At 37.1% G+C, this 16,063-nt stretch overlaps 1 protein-coding gene across 1 annotated transcript in view; it reads left to right on the plus strand.

Annotated features, from left to right (window-relative positions):
- Nucleotides 1-14,036, plus strand: part of LOC127416220 (XK-related protein 6) — a 73,216-nt gene extending 59,180 nt beyond the window's left edge. The window contains exons 2-3 of the mRNA XM_051655440.1: nt 9,789-9,985; nt 13,063-14,036. Coding sequence (XP_051511400.1) covers nt 9,789-9,985; nt 13,063-14,036 — 1,171 coding nt within the window. The remainder of the gene's footprint in view (nt 1-9,788; nt 9,986-13,062) is intronic.
- The last annotated feature ends 2,027 nt before the right edge of the window (nt 14,037-16,063 follow it).

Here is a 16,063-nt window from a genome sequence, read left to right on the forward strand (position 1 = left end):
GAGTCAAACAAAAATCAGTGTCCAACAGATATGATAAGTCCTGTGAGAGCTGAGTCCAAAAAGGTGTGAGAGAGGGACACTCCCAAAAAAAATGCAAATACGTGCCCTGGGAACTTTGAGAACATAAATTACACTTAGGAGAGGGAGACAAATTCATATAGTGATGTTTCAACGGAGACAAGCAAACCCTATGTAGTAATTTCCAATGTATCATTTGGTGATTAGGGTTCTTTGAGGACAACTTAAACATCTCCCATACCTGATCAGAAAATAAATTGTCCACATCAGCATTAAAGGAATAGTTCACCCAAAAATGAAAATTTGCTGATAATTTACTCATCCTCAGGCCATCCAAGATGTATCTGAGTTTCTTTCTTCATCAAAACAGAATTTAAGACTTTTAGGATTTCATTTCAGGCCTCCTCCATTGTTTTGGACTGTTTTGGTTTGTGAACGGCACAAGTTTCTCTTGAAAACAATGACGCGCTTCCTGACTCCTCCTCCACGTGATGCGTGACCTTACCAACGAGCTTACGTCATCCCTCTCATGAGCGTGCATCACAGAGATGTACGAAACGCACATTTGTAGTTAAAAAGTATAAGTATTGTTTTGTTTCAAAAAATAATCAATTGTTTGCATTCAGAAGAACTTTATTTGTCGATTGGAGTCATGTGGACTATTTTGATGCACCCTAAATATGCATTTTGGACTGTCAAAAAAATGGAGGACATTCACTTGCACTGTTTAGAGGAGGAGGCCTGAAATTAAATCTTAAAAGTCTTAAATTCTGTTTTGATGAAGAATGAAACTCCGATACATCTTGGATGGCCTGAGGGTGAGTAAATTATCAGCAAATTTTCATTTTTGGGTGAATTATTCCTTTAAGATCTTTAGCCTAAAGAGTTGTAATAGACAAGGGTTTGTAGGAATGTTCAGGAAGGTATAGATATATAACTGAAGCAGAAGAGGGAGATCCCTCAGAAGGAAGAATTAGTTTGCGCAAAGGATGAGTAGGTAATTGGGAGTCCCAAGGCACCCCATATGCCCGCAGGGCCGATCTACTACGCAAAAACATAAAAAAAGTACCTGGTAAATGATATTGAGCTTTAATGTTCTGGAAGGATTTAAGGCCATTATCATTATAAATATCACCCAAAGTAATTACTTTGTTACGTGTCCATTGAGGACAGTGAACGGGTACATTGCCTGACAAAAAAATGATTATTGTGAAAAATAGGCGAATGACTGTGCCAGATTGCCTTGTTGCGATTGCCTTTCGACATCTCTCCCAGTGGAGAGGAGATGTGTCACAATAAGACCAAACCATAATTTACACTGCCTAAGTGGGACCCCTGAAAAAACAAGATGTTTCAGTTCATATGGGGAGACGATAGATTCCTCAATCGCTCTCCATGACACCGAAGCATCAGGATCAAACCTGATTGATAAAGGACGGAGGGTAAAGGCTTGAGCGTATAGTCTAAAGTTGGGGAAAGACAGACATCCCTGTGATCTGCAACGCTGTAAGGTAAGCAACTTGATTCGAGGACATTTCCCATCCCACATTTAAGGAGAAACACACGCATCAAGTTTTTTTCCAATAACCAGCAGGTGGAGATACAGGAATCATTGATGAAAAGAAATGAATATGAGGAAGGACATTAATTTTAATCACCGATACACGAGCATGAAAAGGAGTAGTGAGACTAGACCAATTTTCCAAATCTGAGGATATCTTATCTAAAATCTTATTCAAGTTTTTGGAGACAATTTCATGTAGAGATGGAAAAATATCTATCCCCAGGTACTTAAAGGAGCGAACCACTGGGATAATTGTGTGCAGGAGTGTGGAATCAGTTTCAAAATTGAGAGGGAGTAAACATGATTTGCTCCAATTAATTTTATATCCAGAGAGGGATCCAAAATGGTCAAATTCAACACCTGTGGGATAGAGTGAGACGGATTATTTAAATACAATAAGATATCATCAGCAAACAAAGATGTGATGGTATGTGTTTCTTATAACTAAGGGAAAATAGTTTCCGATTGCCGGACCGCTTGAGCTAAAGGCTCCAAGGATAGAGCAAACAACAAAGGAGAAAGAGGACAACCCTGACGAGTGCCTCGACGAATAGAGAAAGGATAAGAACAGACTGGGCCCGTAAGAACAGCAGCTGCCGGATTGGCATACAGCACTTTAATCATGTTTATGAAGTTCAATCCTAAACCTAGATGGCTTAGGACCACCCATAAATAGTCCCATTCCAACCGATCATGAGCTTTCATCGCATCCAGAGATAATACTGCGGTTTTAATATTGCTGCGCCTCCTGCGGTCTTGCAAATCCACCACCTGTTGCTCGAGCGTGGCTATTCACCCATCATGATCTGTGACCACTTTCTTTTGTTCTCTCATCTCACCTGTGAGAAGATCAAGTTTAGAGCATAGCGACTGAACTACAGACATGTGAGATGCAAATTCACTCCATCACTGCCAGCTCGGATCTTAAAATGTCCTCAAAACGCACAACAGCTATCGCCATTTTGTCATCCGTGTGCTCATGTTTGTTGCTTTGGATTTCTTCTTAGTTGGAGAAGCTGATGGTGATGAATCCTGCAGTTTCCGACTGTGTGCCATCTAGTGGAGTACAATTGTCAAAGAAAACTAGAAATGAAACCAAATAATCAGCAAAAAAGGGGCTAAGTGTACAGAGCTCTACTCAAGTGCGACTCGGTCCATGAGCACGTCACGTGACTCCCCTTATATTTTGTTTTTGTTTTTTCTTCGTTAGTTTACCAATTGGTCTCATTTTAATGTGTTTGTATTTACTATTCTAGTTTCCACTGCAGAAACCTATGATGCTGTGCATTGACAAGTAATAAATATCAATTAGGAATTTTGTTATTTGCTTTTGCATGTTTAAATCACTTTGTCTTTCTGAAAATTTGATCACACAGGTGGTGTGAAGTGGAGTGCCTGCACTGGAGAATAAGGGTCAGCCACAAGGACCTTTTCCCTTCTATTGTTGTTTACTTGTTCAGTATGTTTAGACTAATGTTGGTGTTTAACTGGTGTTTAAACTGTTTTATGCATCCAACTATTTAAAGGAGAATAAAGACTGCCTTTTATTGCAGTGTGGATAATACAATTTGTATTTTTATATTTGGTCTGAAGTTATTGCTTGTAACCATTTTTGGGGTTATTCTAAATTTTTCCTTGGCTGAAACTTAACTGTGGCTGACAAGCCTCTTATTCATCGGGAAAGGAGGAAGCAGGAACCGGATTAACAATCAAAAAGACTTTAATAAACACTGACGAAGACTTAAACAAAAGTGCACACACAAAATGCTGTGTGCGTCTCTCTCTCTCTCTCTGTCCACATGCAAACTCAGTATGTCTATCCATTTTCAAGCAGTAACAAGTCTTCATACATGCTCTGCAGCAGCATAGCAGATCTAGTCAGCCAATACCAATATCCTATCAATATATTAACATGTTAATGTGTCATTCCCACATTAACATGCTAAATCTTTCCTAGAGATGTCATGACTGAAATTAACAAAATTCAGCCGTGCATCTCCCTTTGAACTTGTTATATGTTAGCCAGTTGGCTCGCTCATATGTGACATGTTAAGCCAATCATGGTGCAAGCTGATTGGTCCTTCGACCTGTAATCGGGTAGCCAGTCGACTTGCATATCTCTGTTCTCTATCTAAATTGCTCAGTTTTGCAGACAAGCTGGTTTCACTGCAGGTTGCTGCAAGAGTTTTTTCCCTGAAACCCACCTCCACCCCAGCTTCACTTATGTAGATCTACTACATGGGGATTGTTTGTTATACCTATTTGTGCAGCAGCATGCCATACATGCTCAATGCAGCATGTCTTGCATTTTGTTTAAGGGCACTTACACACTAGGGAAAGCTCAGACAGAGTGTTTGATGCATGGAGTACGAAAGGTTCATTTGGAAGGCGTTTACCACAGAGGTTAGAGGCGGTCATGGATACAGATGGCTATTTCAAATATATTGTAATGGATCTCCATTCGGATGGGCAAGGAGGAAGCTGGGACTGGCTTGACAACACGTAGACATTTATTTACACACACAAGATAAATAGATTTTCAGCCCAATGCATAAACACACACAGGTCCATGCGTCTCTCTCTCCCCGTCTGCCGTGGTCTCCTCTCCTTAAATACTCGCTCAGCCCCTCACTGGAATGCAAGACCGGTGTGGCACATAGATGGAACTCATTCACCACTTATCTTCCTGGCCTCGCTCTGCCCAGACGCCGCTCAGCCCCGCCCTGCTCACCATATATCTATATCTATCTATATATATATATATATATATATATATATATATATATATCATATATATATATATATATATATATATATATATATATATATATATATATATATATTTTGACAATATACCCCTAAACATTGAAACTGTTATCCAGGCTCACTCTCTACTATTACTATCTTTTTGGCCTGACAGAGAAAGATAATGGAGGACAGTGAATGTATGAGTTTGTCCACCATGGGGTTTTTTTTCTCTCGATTTCACAGTGCAACTAGTCCCGCCTCTCCAAGATTCCCACTGGTCAATGGATGCCTACACCAGAGTGCGTTTCAGAAAAAGTAACGACGCACCATCCCCATTGAAATCAGTGCATTCACAACGTTCTTTGACGCATTGTTAACTCTAGAGTCTAGACGCCCTAAATGTGCAGCAGCAGCAGCATGTCTAAATGTTAGCTTGGTATGTATAAGTAAAACGAAACAAACTAACATTGAAAACAACTGAAAAACTAAAACTAAACAAAAACTAATATTCACAGAATGAAAGCAACTAAAACTATATTAAAAATGTGAAACAATAATAATAACCTTGGTGCAGGCCTTTGGAAGCCTTTTTATTCACTTGACTTGCTTTATGGTAGTAGTACTAAGACATACAATGGTCCATTTTCCGGGCCACTCCATTTTCAGGTTTTGTCTGCTGGGCTGAGCTGACACTGCACAAAGAGCGCTTGAAGGGCCAGAGAGGTAAAGGAGAGGAGCATTTAGAGAAATACAAACCCACAACCACACATCAAATACAAAGAAAAGAAGAGAACACATGCTTCTAAAACATTTTTTGCTGAGGTTTGTTGCAGCACACGTGGTTGTGGAGAAGTAACTCTAACAAAGAAACAATGTGCTTTTACGGTGTGCAGAGTAATGTCTTTTTGCTGTTGTTAGTGGTGATTGCCACCTAACGTTCCTCCTACTTTTACATAATTACCGACACCTGTTGCATCCATTACACTTTGCGACAAATGCAAAGATTATTATAGTTGTAATTAGCTTCATGAGAGCAGCAAGCAGCAGAGAGAGATTACGCTCCATTGTAAGCACATTCCGGTGAAAGATTCTAAAGGCACGCTCGCTTAAAAAAAACATGTAATTCTGAAGAGCCATTGAGAAGAGATGCTATTTTTTAAAGAACTTACAAATGTGCAAGAAACAATAACTAAAGTACACATTGGTCATAAGACAATTAGCCTATTGTTAGAGAACAAAATGATGGACAGTCTTGACAAGATGTTAATAAAGAATATAAAGAACAGTGTTTCAAAATTAAAGATTAGTTAAAGAAATGTGCATGTCTTTGTGCATTGTTCAGTATTTTGTATAATGCACTAACATAAATGGATTGGTAATGTTGCATCATTTGCATGGACAATGGCAATAGCAAGGTGCTTTGGACATGTAGTACCAAGGTATATGAACATTCAGTAACATGGTTTATGGGTCAATGACAAATAAGGATGACAAAATGATGAAACAAAAAAAAAAAAAAAGGAAAATGTTGTTTAAAAAGAATTTTCCAAATTCATAGAAACATAATCTTTGGATTCATGTTGGTTTCATACTTTTTTGAAAAACCTTTATACCACTTTAATTTTTTTGATGTAATGTCCAGTGGTATAACCATAAAGTAAAAAGTAATAATATATTTTCATTACTGTGTAAGTGTACAAATCTTAATGATTATTTTTCAAACATTTTGTTTACAAACATTATGAATCGTATTATTTATGAATCATCAAGTGTTCTCTGGGCTTTACCTTTTACGTAACAACCTTTACTAATCTTGCCATGTCATAAAAAGTTCAAAATACAATATGATATTTTAAGAGACTTAACCATGACACATTCCTATATCTGCCCTACAAAGCCAAAATGCAGTAACTAAACCAACACTGAAGCTAAGAAAAATGGGTTTTGTCTAGCCAATTTGGTAATAACTCAATTTTAACTTTGCAGGCCAAAATGTTTTTGTAGAAGTGCTTAATAATTTTCTTCTCTAAGAATTTCACCCTTTAAATGAGACAATTTTCTTAATTGACATTTGTGATCATGAAAAATATTACAATATTTTAATTCATAAATTTAAATCTCCATCATGGAAAAGGTGAATTGTATGATATGTTAAAAATGTGTATTTTATTTTAATTTTCAAACAAATGAATAAGTCCAGACCCATATCATCATTGATCCATATATTATTACCCTCTGATCCCATCCTGGTACTACCGCAGCTTTGAAAAATTAGCATCAGGGCTTTTTAGGTCTTCAGGAGCAGACAGCATCTGCATAGGTGTTCAGTAGTCACTTTGTGTGTAACTATAGAGCAGCTGTAGTGGTGTTCTGTAGTTAATGTGTACATTAAACTGGAGAGAAGCTGTGACCGTGTTCAGTAGCTGCTGTGTAAATAGAGCGGGTGAGTCGCTCTCAGTGTATAAGGAGCTCTGAGCAGATGGCACAGTTCTGGCAGCCAGAGAAGTGAAGTCACAGCAACTTCAAGCAGCAGCTGCCCCTTTCATGCTGAATTAGGACCTGCTGCACTGAGCTTTTCAAATCAAAATACATACCTGAAGCATTAAAAATGAGAAGTAGCAAAAATTCACAATAGATAATAGATTTAATTTTAGTGTAATGTACATGATGATCACAGCTCACTGGTCTAGAGCAGTGGTTCCCAACACTGTTCCAGGCCCCCAGCACTACACATTTTCAACTGATTCAACTCATCAGCTCGTTAGTGGATTCTCCAAGAACTGAAAGGGAGATATACAAAATGTGCAGTGTTGGTGGGCCTCCAGGAACAGAGTTGGGAACCATTGGTCTTGAGAGAGGCAAGGGAAACGTGTGCATGTGCAGACGGTGTGGATGAGTAAACCACGAGGAACATATTGGAGGAACAGAATGGAAAAACCAGACATGAAAGAAACAGAGCAGAGAAGGCAGGAGATTACAGTTGTAAACATTGTAATGAACTGGAGCCAAAGAGGTGGGGCAGCATCTGTGACTAACTTTGAAGTATGTGCATAAGTGTGTGCATGTTTTCCGTGGGTTTCTTCACTGTTACTTTTGTTTTCTGAGTAACCAAGATGTGTAGTATTTATAAATGCATGTTGTGCCATGAATTGTTTGTCATCTCCCTAGTCTTCTTGGAAGGATTTCAATTTTTTGGTATAGATTAAAAGGGATGGTTTCCCCCAAAGAAAATTCAGTCTTCATTTACTCTACACAAAAGGAGATAAGCAGAATGACTGTGTGTGTGTCTACCTGTCAAAAGTTTTGAAACACTTGACTGAAATGTTTCTCATGATCTTAAAAGTCTTTTGATCTGAAGGCGTATGCTTAAATGTTTGAAATTAGTTTTGTAGACAAAAATATATTTGTGCCACCATATTAAATTATTTCATTATAAAACTAAAATTGTATTAAAAAAAAAAAGTTTTTGAAATTGATGAATTGAACCAAATAATAAAGAAAAGCAGCCAATAAGTGCCCAACATAGATGGGAACTCCTTCAATACTGTTTAAAAAGCATCCCAGGGTGATACCTAAAGAAGTTGGTTGAGAAAATGTCAAGAGTACATGTCTGCAACTTCTAGGCAAAGGGTGACTACTTTGAAGATGCTAAAACATAACACAGTTTTGATTTATTTTGGATTTTGTTTAGTCACAACATAATTCCCATAGTTCCATTTATGTTATTCCATAGTTTTGATGACTTACTATTATTCTAAAATGTGAAAAATATATTATAATAAAGAATAAGTGTTTCAAAACTTTTGACCGGGTGTGTGTGTGTGTGTGTGTGTGTGTGTGTGTGTGTGTGTATAAATAATTGTTAGATATTATCCAGTAATATACTGCAAGTGAAAAGGAACACCATATCTGGTTTGGTGTTGATGAAGGGGGAATTGAACCATATTGATTGGGCTGATAAGACAACAACGTTTGGGAGTACTTGCATTAATTAGAATTCTTAAGATATTGTGGTACTATGAGAAAAACGAGTGTGAAATCTTTTGTATTTTAATGTGTGTGAAATTATTAAAATGTCAGAGTAATATATTGTTACAGTGCCTGCCCTTTTTTTATTTATTTATTTATTTATTTTTATTAGGTTGAGCAATGCCTGTTTTACTCAAGAGTGAAGTGAACACTCTAGTGGTGTGATCATATCAATACAACTCTTTCATTTTCTTAGGTACTGAGCCTGTGAGTGCCATTTACCTCATATTGACCCTCAAAACCTCACTCCTGTTATTAACTGAATGTAATTTGCTCCCCTCAGCACCAATGTTCTTTATGTATCTCAGCCTCTCTCATGAAAGTGCTACAATTGAGCTATAGGCAAGAAATAACAGTGAAATGTGGCCCAAGATTGTGTGGCTGCAGAGCTCTAGAAGATCATTCAAGCCAGCGATCACAGATAATCAGTCTCTTACAGTTGCTGACACAGAACACCCTGTCTCCATCCCAGCCTAGACGTGAAGTCTCATGCACACACACACTAATGGATGTACTGTACAGTGGTGTCTCTCATACAGGATGAGCAGAAAGGATAATGCTAAATCTGCAGTTCGCTGAAATACTTCTCTGATTAAGATGAAATGTGTTTCTCCAATTATCATACAATACTGATCCTGACTCAGAGACCCATCAAGTATCAAACAATCTTATTTGAAAACAATAACCTCTACTAATTCAGTTAACACATTATTGATTTCTAGATTTTAGGGAGTGGGGAGATTGTATGTCTGAAGAATTTAAATGTACAGTGGGGTCCAAAAGACCATTTAAAATATATATTTATATGAATTATATAAAGACCACCACCAAATATACAGTATACTGTATTATATATATATATGTGTGTGTGTGTGTGTGTGTGTGTGTGTGTGTGTGTGTGTGTGTATGTGTATATTATACACAATATATGCTTTGTATCCCACCCCCTTTGGCTTTAATGTTATTATGTACTCCAGCTAGCATGGATGATCCATGTTAATCCCAGTATGATCTGAAAATATATTACCAAGACATCTTGTGTTCTTCAGTGGATGCAAGGAAATCTGACCTTTTGTACAAAGGAATTAACCATTGTCAATGGCACAAATGTGCTTATTGGATTATTGACTTAAATTTTTATTTCACATCATAACATTTTTTTGTTTGACATTTTTCAAAATGATAAAATTTACTTTTTTTTTTTTCTGGTTTAAATTAGATTTAGAATCCTAGATTTTCAATGTGGACTCAATGAATAAATGATATCAATCTTTTTAACTGATCCCTCGTCTTCTGTTTTCTCTATGTTTCCCTTCTTTGCTTGCTCTCTTTTTCTACATCTGAAATGTAACCTATGTAATCCCTCTCTGTTTATTTCAGTCTCATATCATCTCTGCTTTCCTTTCCTTCTGTATCTGCACTTCTGTAGGTACATCAGAACAATGTACCTTGGAATCCAGAGCCGCAGACAAAAGGAGAACCAGCGACGCTTCTACTGGGCCATGATGTATGAGTATGCCGATGTCAACATGCTCCGTCTACTGGAGACATTTCTGGAGAGCGCTCCACAGCTGGTGCTGCAGCTCTGCATCATGATCCAGAAGAACCGGGCAGAAACACTGCAGTGTAAGGAGTGCCTCAAGGCTCTGTACTAGGACCTCTGACATTTTTTAACTGTGTAAATTTGAAAATTGAGTTTTGTGGCCTTAAGTCCATGTGTGTTATCTTTATACCAGGGTACTCCTAATTGCAGATGAATGCATTTAAAATGTACATTCTTTCTCTTCTGGAAAAAAAGAACCAAATATTTTGATGAGTTTTGGTGACTATTGACTTTTTTATTTTTATTTTTTTTAAAAGCATGAGCCCTTTGAAATGTCCTGACCAAACTTAAAGGGATAGTTCACCACCAAAAATGAAAATTCTCACCCTCATGCCATCCCAGATGTGTATGACTTTCTTTCTTCTGCAGAACATAAATTATTATTATTATTTTTTAAAGAATATCTCAGCTCTTAAGGTCCATATGATGCAAGTGAATGGGTGCCAAACTTTTAAGATAAAGTCAGCATAAAAGTAATCCATAAGATTTCAGTGGTTAAATCAATATCTTCAGAAGTGATATGATAGGTGTAGGTGAGAAAGACATCAATATTTAAGTCCATTTTTACCATAAATGATCCTCCCTGCCCAGTAGGTGTTAACATGGACGAAGAATGCAAATCACCAAAAACAAAAGAAGAAGAATGTAAAATTAAAAGTGGAAGTGGAGAGTGATATTAAAAAAGGACTTAAATATTGAACTGTTTCTCACCCACACCTATCATATGACTTCAGAAGATATGGATTTAACCACTGTAGTCTTATGGATTACTTTTATGCTGTTTTTATGTGCATTTTAGAGCTTCAACATTTTGGCACACATTCACTTGCATTGTATGGACCTACTAAGCTGAAATATTCTTCAAAAAAATATTTTGTGTTCTGCAAAAGAAAGGAAGACATACACATCTGGGATGGCATGAGGGAGAGTAAATGATGAGAGAATTTTCATTTTTAGGTGAACTATCCCTTTAATGTTTCACTAGGAAGTGACCCACTCCCCTTACATTGGTCAGACAAACAGATAGTCTCACTGCAAACTCACACCTTAGGTTAAGCCAACATTGATGTGTTGGGACATTCAGACAAATAGAGCAATCTTTTGACTCCGCAGAGCCTCTATGAACGGCTTACTTATGGCTTTTGCATATTAGGCTTGGATAGGAGAAAGTATTTTAAAATAGTAAAAATAAAATGAAAAAAAAAAAATGATGTATAATTTATACTTTTGAGTAGGAATGATTATACATTATGCTTTTGTATTACTTGATTGTGGTATAGAAGAATACAACTATAGGTTAATTATTCTATTAGTGAGCATTGTTTTAAATTGACTTGATTTGCTTTCCAGCAGTGGAGGTAATTTGTCATGTGCTCAAGACTTTATTTCTTGATTAGAAATGTTGCTGAAAAGGCACCTTTACTTTTTTATGAATGTGGCTCAAGGCTCTGTAAGAGCAACATGATGCATGGCCAAAATCTGTAGTCTGGTTAGCTTTTGAAGTGACAACAAAATATGTCCAACTAGATCTTGCTGCTTTGTGTTGTATTCATTTATCAACAAGTCCAATGGCCAACTTAATCATTCGTGCACATAACAGTGTACATCATGGCAAGTCCATACTGTGCATCTTGTGTATGAATCTGAAAGACCTCCCTTGGCTGAGACTTTTTGAAGGATCAACTGTGTTTGTGTGGCGACAAGGTTTTTCTGCTGTGCAGCGGATTATCACAAGTGTGCGACCATCTCTCACTCTTGAGGTGACAGCACTGCCAGCAGCGCAGATGCCTTTATGAACACAGTGAAGAACTCTGAGCTAAGCAGGACGAATAGCTATAGCATGGCTATGTTAGACAAAATATAGCCTACTGTAGGCAGGTGTAGAAATGATAAAACATTATGATTAATAGGGCTTGTGTGTTTTACTGTTTTTTTTATTTGCATTACTGGATATTTATTATTATTCAATACAAACAAAATGTTTCATAGATGCTTTTGTGCTTTTTCCACACACAATTAATAACAGAGCTTAAAACATAGTGAAATAACAGCAATTAATGTAGGTTATTAAAAACTCTTTGAACTTTTTTAATATGTTTAAATACAGTTTTATTGTGGGCATTGTCTTTGGAACGCCCAGTTGCAAGAAACCGCTTAAGAAAATAATAGTAAAATAATTATCTAAATGATAAAATAACATAAATATTATCATTATAAGGGTGTTTTATATATAATATATATATATATATATATATATATATATATATATATATATATATATATATATATATATATATATATATATTTTTTTTTTTTTTTTTTTTTTTTTTTTTTTTTTTTTGTATATGTTTTCTTGTAACCAGCTGCTGGTCCTAAAGCAAAGGGTGTTTTCAATAGAAAATTGTGAAATAAATAAAATATGGATTTGCACATTTGTTCAATCAAATTGGACTTTCACTTTGGCTATTTGTTTTCTCTTTTATTTTAAATTTTATAATTATAGAATAATAAATTAATAGTAATATAATTGTATTTATAAAACAAAATCAATTTTAAATATATTATCAATATAATAAAAGTTTTATATATTTTATTACAGAGTTGAAATAAATTTAACTAAGCAGTATTATTGCGACTTTGATTATTATTATCAATTATATTATAAACACAATAATGTTATTAGACAATTTATTATATTATTTTAAATTAAGAACAATTAAAAGAATTAATGGACAAAGGGAATTAATAATATGATGCTAAGACAAAGATAGTGAAATTTTATAATTATATAATAATATTATATTATTGTATTTATAATATAATTTATTGTACATTTTAAATAAATTAGTATAATTATATTTAATGTACGCAAATTTAAAGATTAGTAATATTTTTTATTTATAATTGTTGCTGTACTTTGCTTAATACAGTAAATATTAATTGAATATCAATATACAGTATATTGTGGTAGGCTCAAATATTTAACACATGTTTAAATAATCAAAGTACAGTAGTAACACTTAAAAATTACTTCAGATTGCAATGTCTAGAAGTGCTATTTTAAATCTCTGCTTTCATGTCCCTCCACACTGTCCTGCAGGTGTGTCAGCGGTTGCTTCTCTCCTCTCTCTGTCTTGGGTACTGGCCTCTTACCACAAGCTTTTGCGTGATTCCCGTGATGACCAAAAGAGCATGAGCTACCGGGGAGCGCTGTTGCATCTCATGTGGCGTTTGTTCACCATCTCTTCTCGGGCTCTGTCTTTCGCCCTCTTTGCCTCCGTTTTTCACCTCTACTTTGGTATTTTTGTGGTGCTGCACTGGTGTGCCATGGCTTTCTGGGTTATCCACGGAGGTACCGACTTCTGCATGTCCAAATGGGAGGAAGTGCTTTTCAACATGGTGGTGGGTGTGGTCTACATCTTCTGTTGGTTTAATGTCAAGGAGGGAAGGACCCGATACCGCATGGTGGTCTATTATTCGTTGGTGCTGGTGGAAAATACCATCCTGACAGCTCTGTGGTACGCCTATAGAGACCCAGTCACTACCGACTCCTACGCTGCATCTGCCCTCTGCGGCGTCTTCCTGTGCTTTGCCTCTGGTGTGGCCTGCATGGTCCTTTACTATGGGGTGCTGCATCCCATGGGGCCCAGGCTCAAGGTGCTGGCCAGTTCCTGCTGTGCTGAGCTGCTCTGGGGCCTCCCCTTACCACCAGAGGCTGAGCCCATGGCTCCCACTCCAGGGCCTAGGGGCTCCCAAGCTACCCCGACCAGGGGCATGGCTTCAGGGGACTATGGAGAGCCAGAGGAAGCTGCCACGGACACTTGCCTGCCTGTGTTCCAGGTGAGATCCACAGAGCCCACTGATGCAGCAGGCAGGCCCATTCCCCCTGAGGGGCCCCTAATCAAGATCGACATGCCCAGGAAGCGCTACCCAGCCTGGGATGCTCACTTTGTGGACCGACGTTTGCGGCAGACCATAAACATCCTCCAGTACATCAGCCCCAATGCGGTGGGCATCAGGTACAGGGATGGGCCACTCCTCTACGAGCTGCTCCAGTATGAGTCCTCCCTATGAAGACATTCAATCCCTCTCTGGTTCTTCACTTCCCTTGGTGCTTTTTCCTTCAAAGTTTTAATTTAGTTGTGCCCTCAAGCTATGACAGTGCATCTAAGGTCTAAACAAAGTGTTTAAAAAGAGAATATTCAACATATATTTTAACAAACACGGTATAGAGATAGAGTTCAAATAGTCAGAAATACATTCCCTAGGTTGGGTAATTAATGTGAGTGTGCAAATAATGTGTATGTTTGATGGTGTTTATGACATGATGGGAATGATGGAGGAACGTAATCTTTAACATCCTCATTCTGATTTCAGTTTTACCATTTTGTGCCTACTTTTTTCCAAAAAGTTATGATGACAAATAGAACTGAGGTAAAAGAATCAATAGACGCTAAAAAGCACATTTGATTGTCAAACAAAAGCACATGGTGCCCCCTACTCTCTTCCTGTGATGATGGAGGAAGGAGACTTCAAATTGTTCTTTAACAAACTGTTCCAAAAAGGTACAATCACTTAGTGAACATAAATTGAATAAAATGGAATTTACATAATTCATTCACGCCTAGTTGAACAGCAAGGATGTCATTTAGAATTTGGTTTCAAATAAGTGTTTGCCTACCATTTAACACTGCCACTGGCATTTTGATCATCATAAGGGCCTTAAAATTTGCAGGTCTCCGAAGTTGTCTTTTCTTACTTAAACCCAATAGTGATGTGGTATCAACAACTCTGCAATCTGAGTGAGCTGAATTTGAGTTATTACATATAGCTCACTGTTATATATATATATATATTTTAACCCATCTGTAGTAAATGAGAGCACACTTGATGAAAGACAGATTGCAAAAATTTGACATAAAAATCCTAAAAGTTTAAAATCCTTCCATACATACTGTAAACACACACAAACCATCATTCCCTGTGCAAATGAAAATTGCATTTATATGTGCATTTAAACCTTTTCTTTATAAACAGGCAAACAATCTCTCAAAGGAAGAATTTTGACATATGTACGGTAAATGTATGCCATTCTCATTCATGTGATGTACTATACTCATTTTTATAAGGAAAGTTAATTTCTTTGAAGTGTGCAATATTTTTTGAAAATGTACTTTGAAATGATTGAAAAAGGGGAAATTAGCTAAATTTATACACCACAGAATGCTTGGCAAGGTTGCACATATTGAGTATTGACTGGGTTGCCAGGATGTGCCAACCAATGAATGAGGGCTCCTATGTTCTCATTTGTGCAAGATAATTGGATTTAATATCCCATTTTATACATTTTGTCTATATACTATATAATGTGCACTTAAAAGAGTGTGTCTGTGTAATGGCAGACCTAAGGGTTACCTCTAGCAGAAGCCACTTGAGCTTGTTTACCTCTAATCTTGAGGTAATTTTTCCCCCGATTTCATCAGTTCAATTGGGAATGAACGAATTACTCCATGAGGGCTGAGGTCATTTTTGTTATTTGTTTGAACTGCTCAAATTCCAATACACTGTCAAGCAGTGGGATGCCAAGTTTCACTGCATGGGCTGCTACAACCCCCTTTGTTTGTGCTGGAATTTTCAAAGCAGACTGCAGATTGGTTGTAGTGGATGAGGTGGAGGGTTTTTGCCAGGGATGGAAAAGAACATGAGGATAGACAGTAGTGATCTGTGTGTATTAGCACGAGTGTGTGCATGAATATTCATGTGTGTGGATTTGGTTTGTAAGTCTTACCTCTTAACTTCAGCTCCATCCTTGGTTGCTGCTCTGACCCCTCCACCCCTCCCATGTGAGTGTTTTCTGGGATACTCTGATGCAAAGACTGCATTTCAAGATAACAACTTGGATTTAAAACCTGGCCAAAGAGAACTGGAGATGGGCAGGCATTTTCATGCAAGTAATTTTTATTCCAACATCACATTGCAAACAAATTCCATAAGCCTTGCATTATCAGGTTCTCGGTTTAAGATACTTGTTTAAAGGAATAGTTCACCCCAAAATGATCATGCTGTTATCTTTTATTCCCCCTCATGTTCTTCCAAACCCA

The sequence above is a fragment of the Myxocyprinus asiaticus genome, chromosome 25 (genome assembly GCF_019703515.2).
Source record: "Myxocyprinus asiaticus isolate MX2 ecotype Aquarium Trade chromosome 25, UBuf_Myxa_2, whole genome shotgun sequence".
Classification (NCBI taxonomy): Eukaryota; Metazoa; Chordata; class Actinopteri; order Cypriniformes; family Catostomidae; genus Myxocyprinus; species Myxocyprinus asiaticus.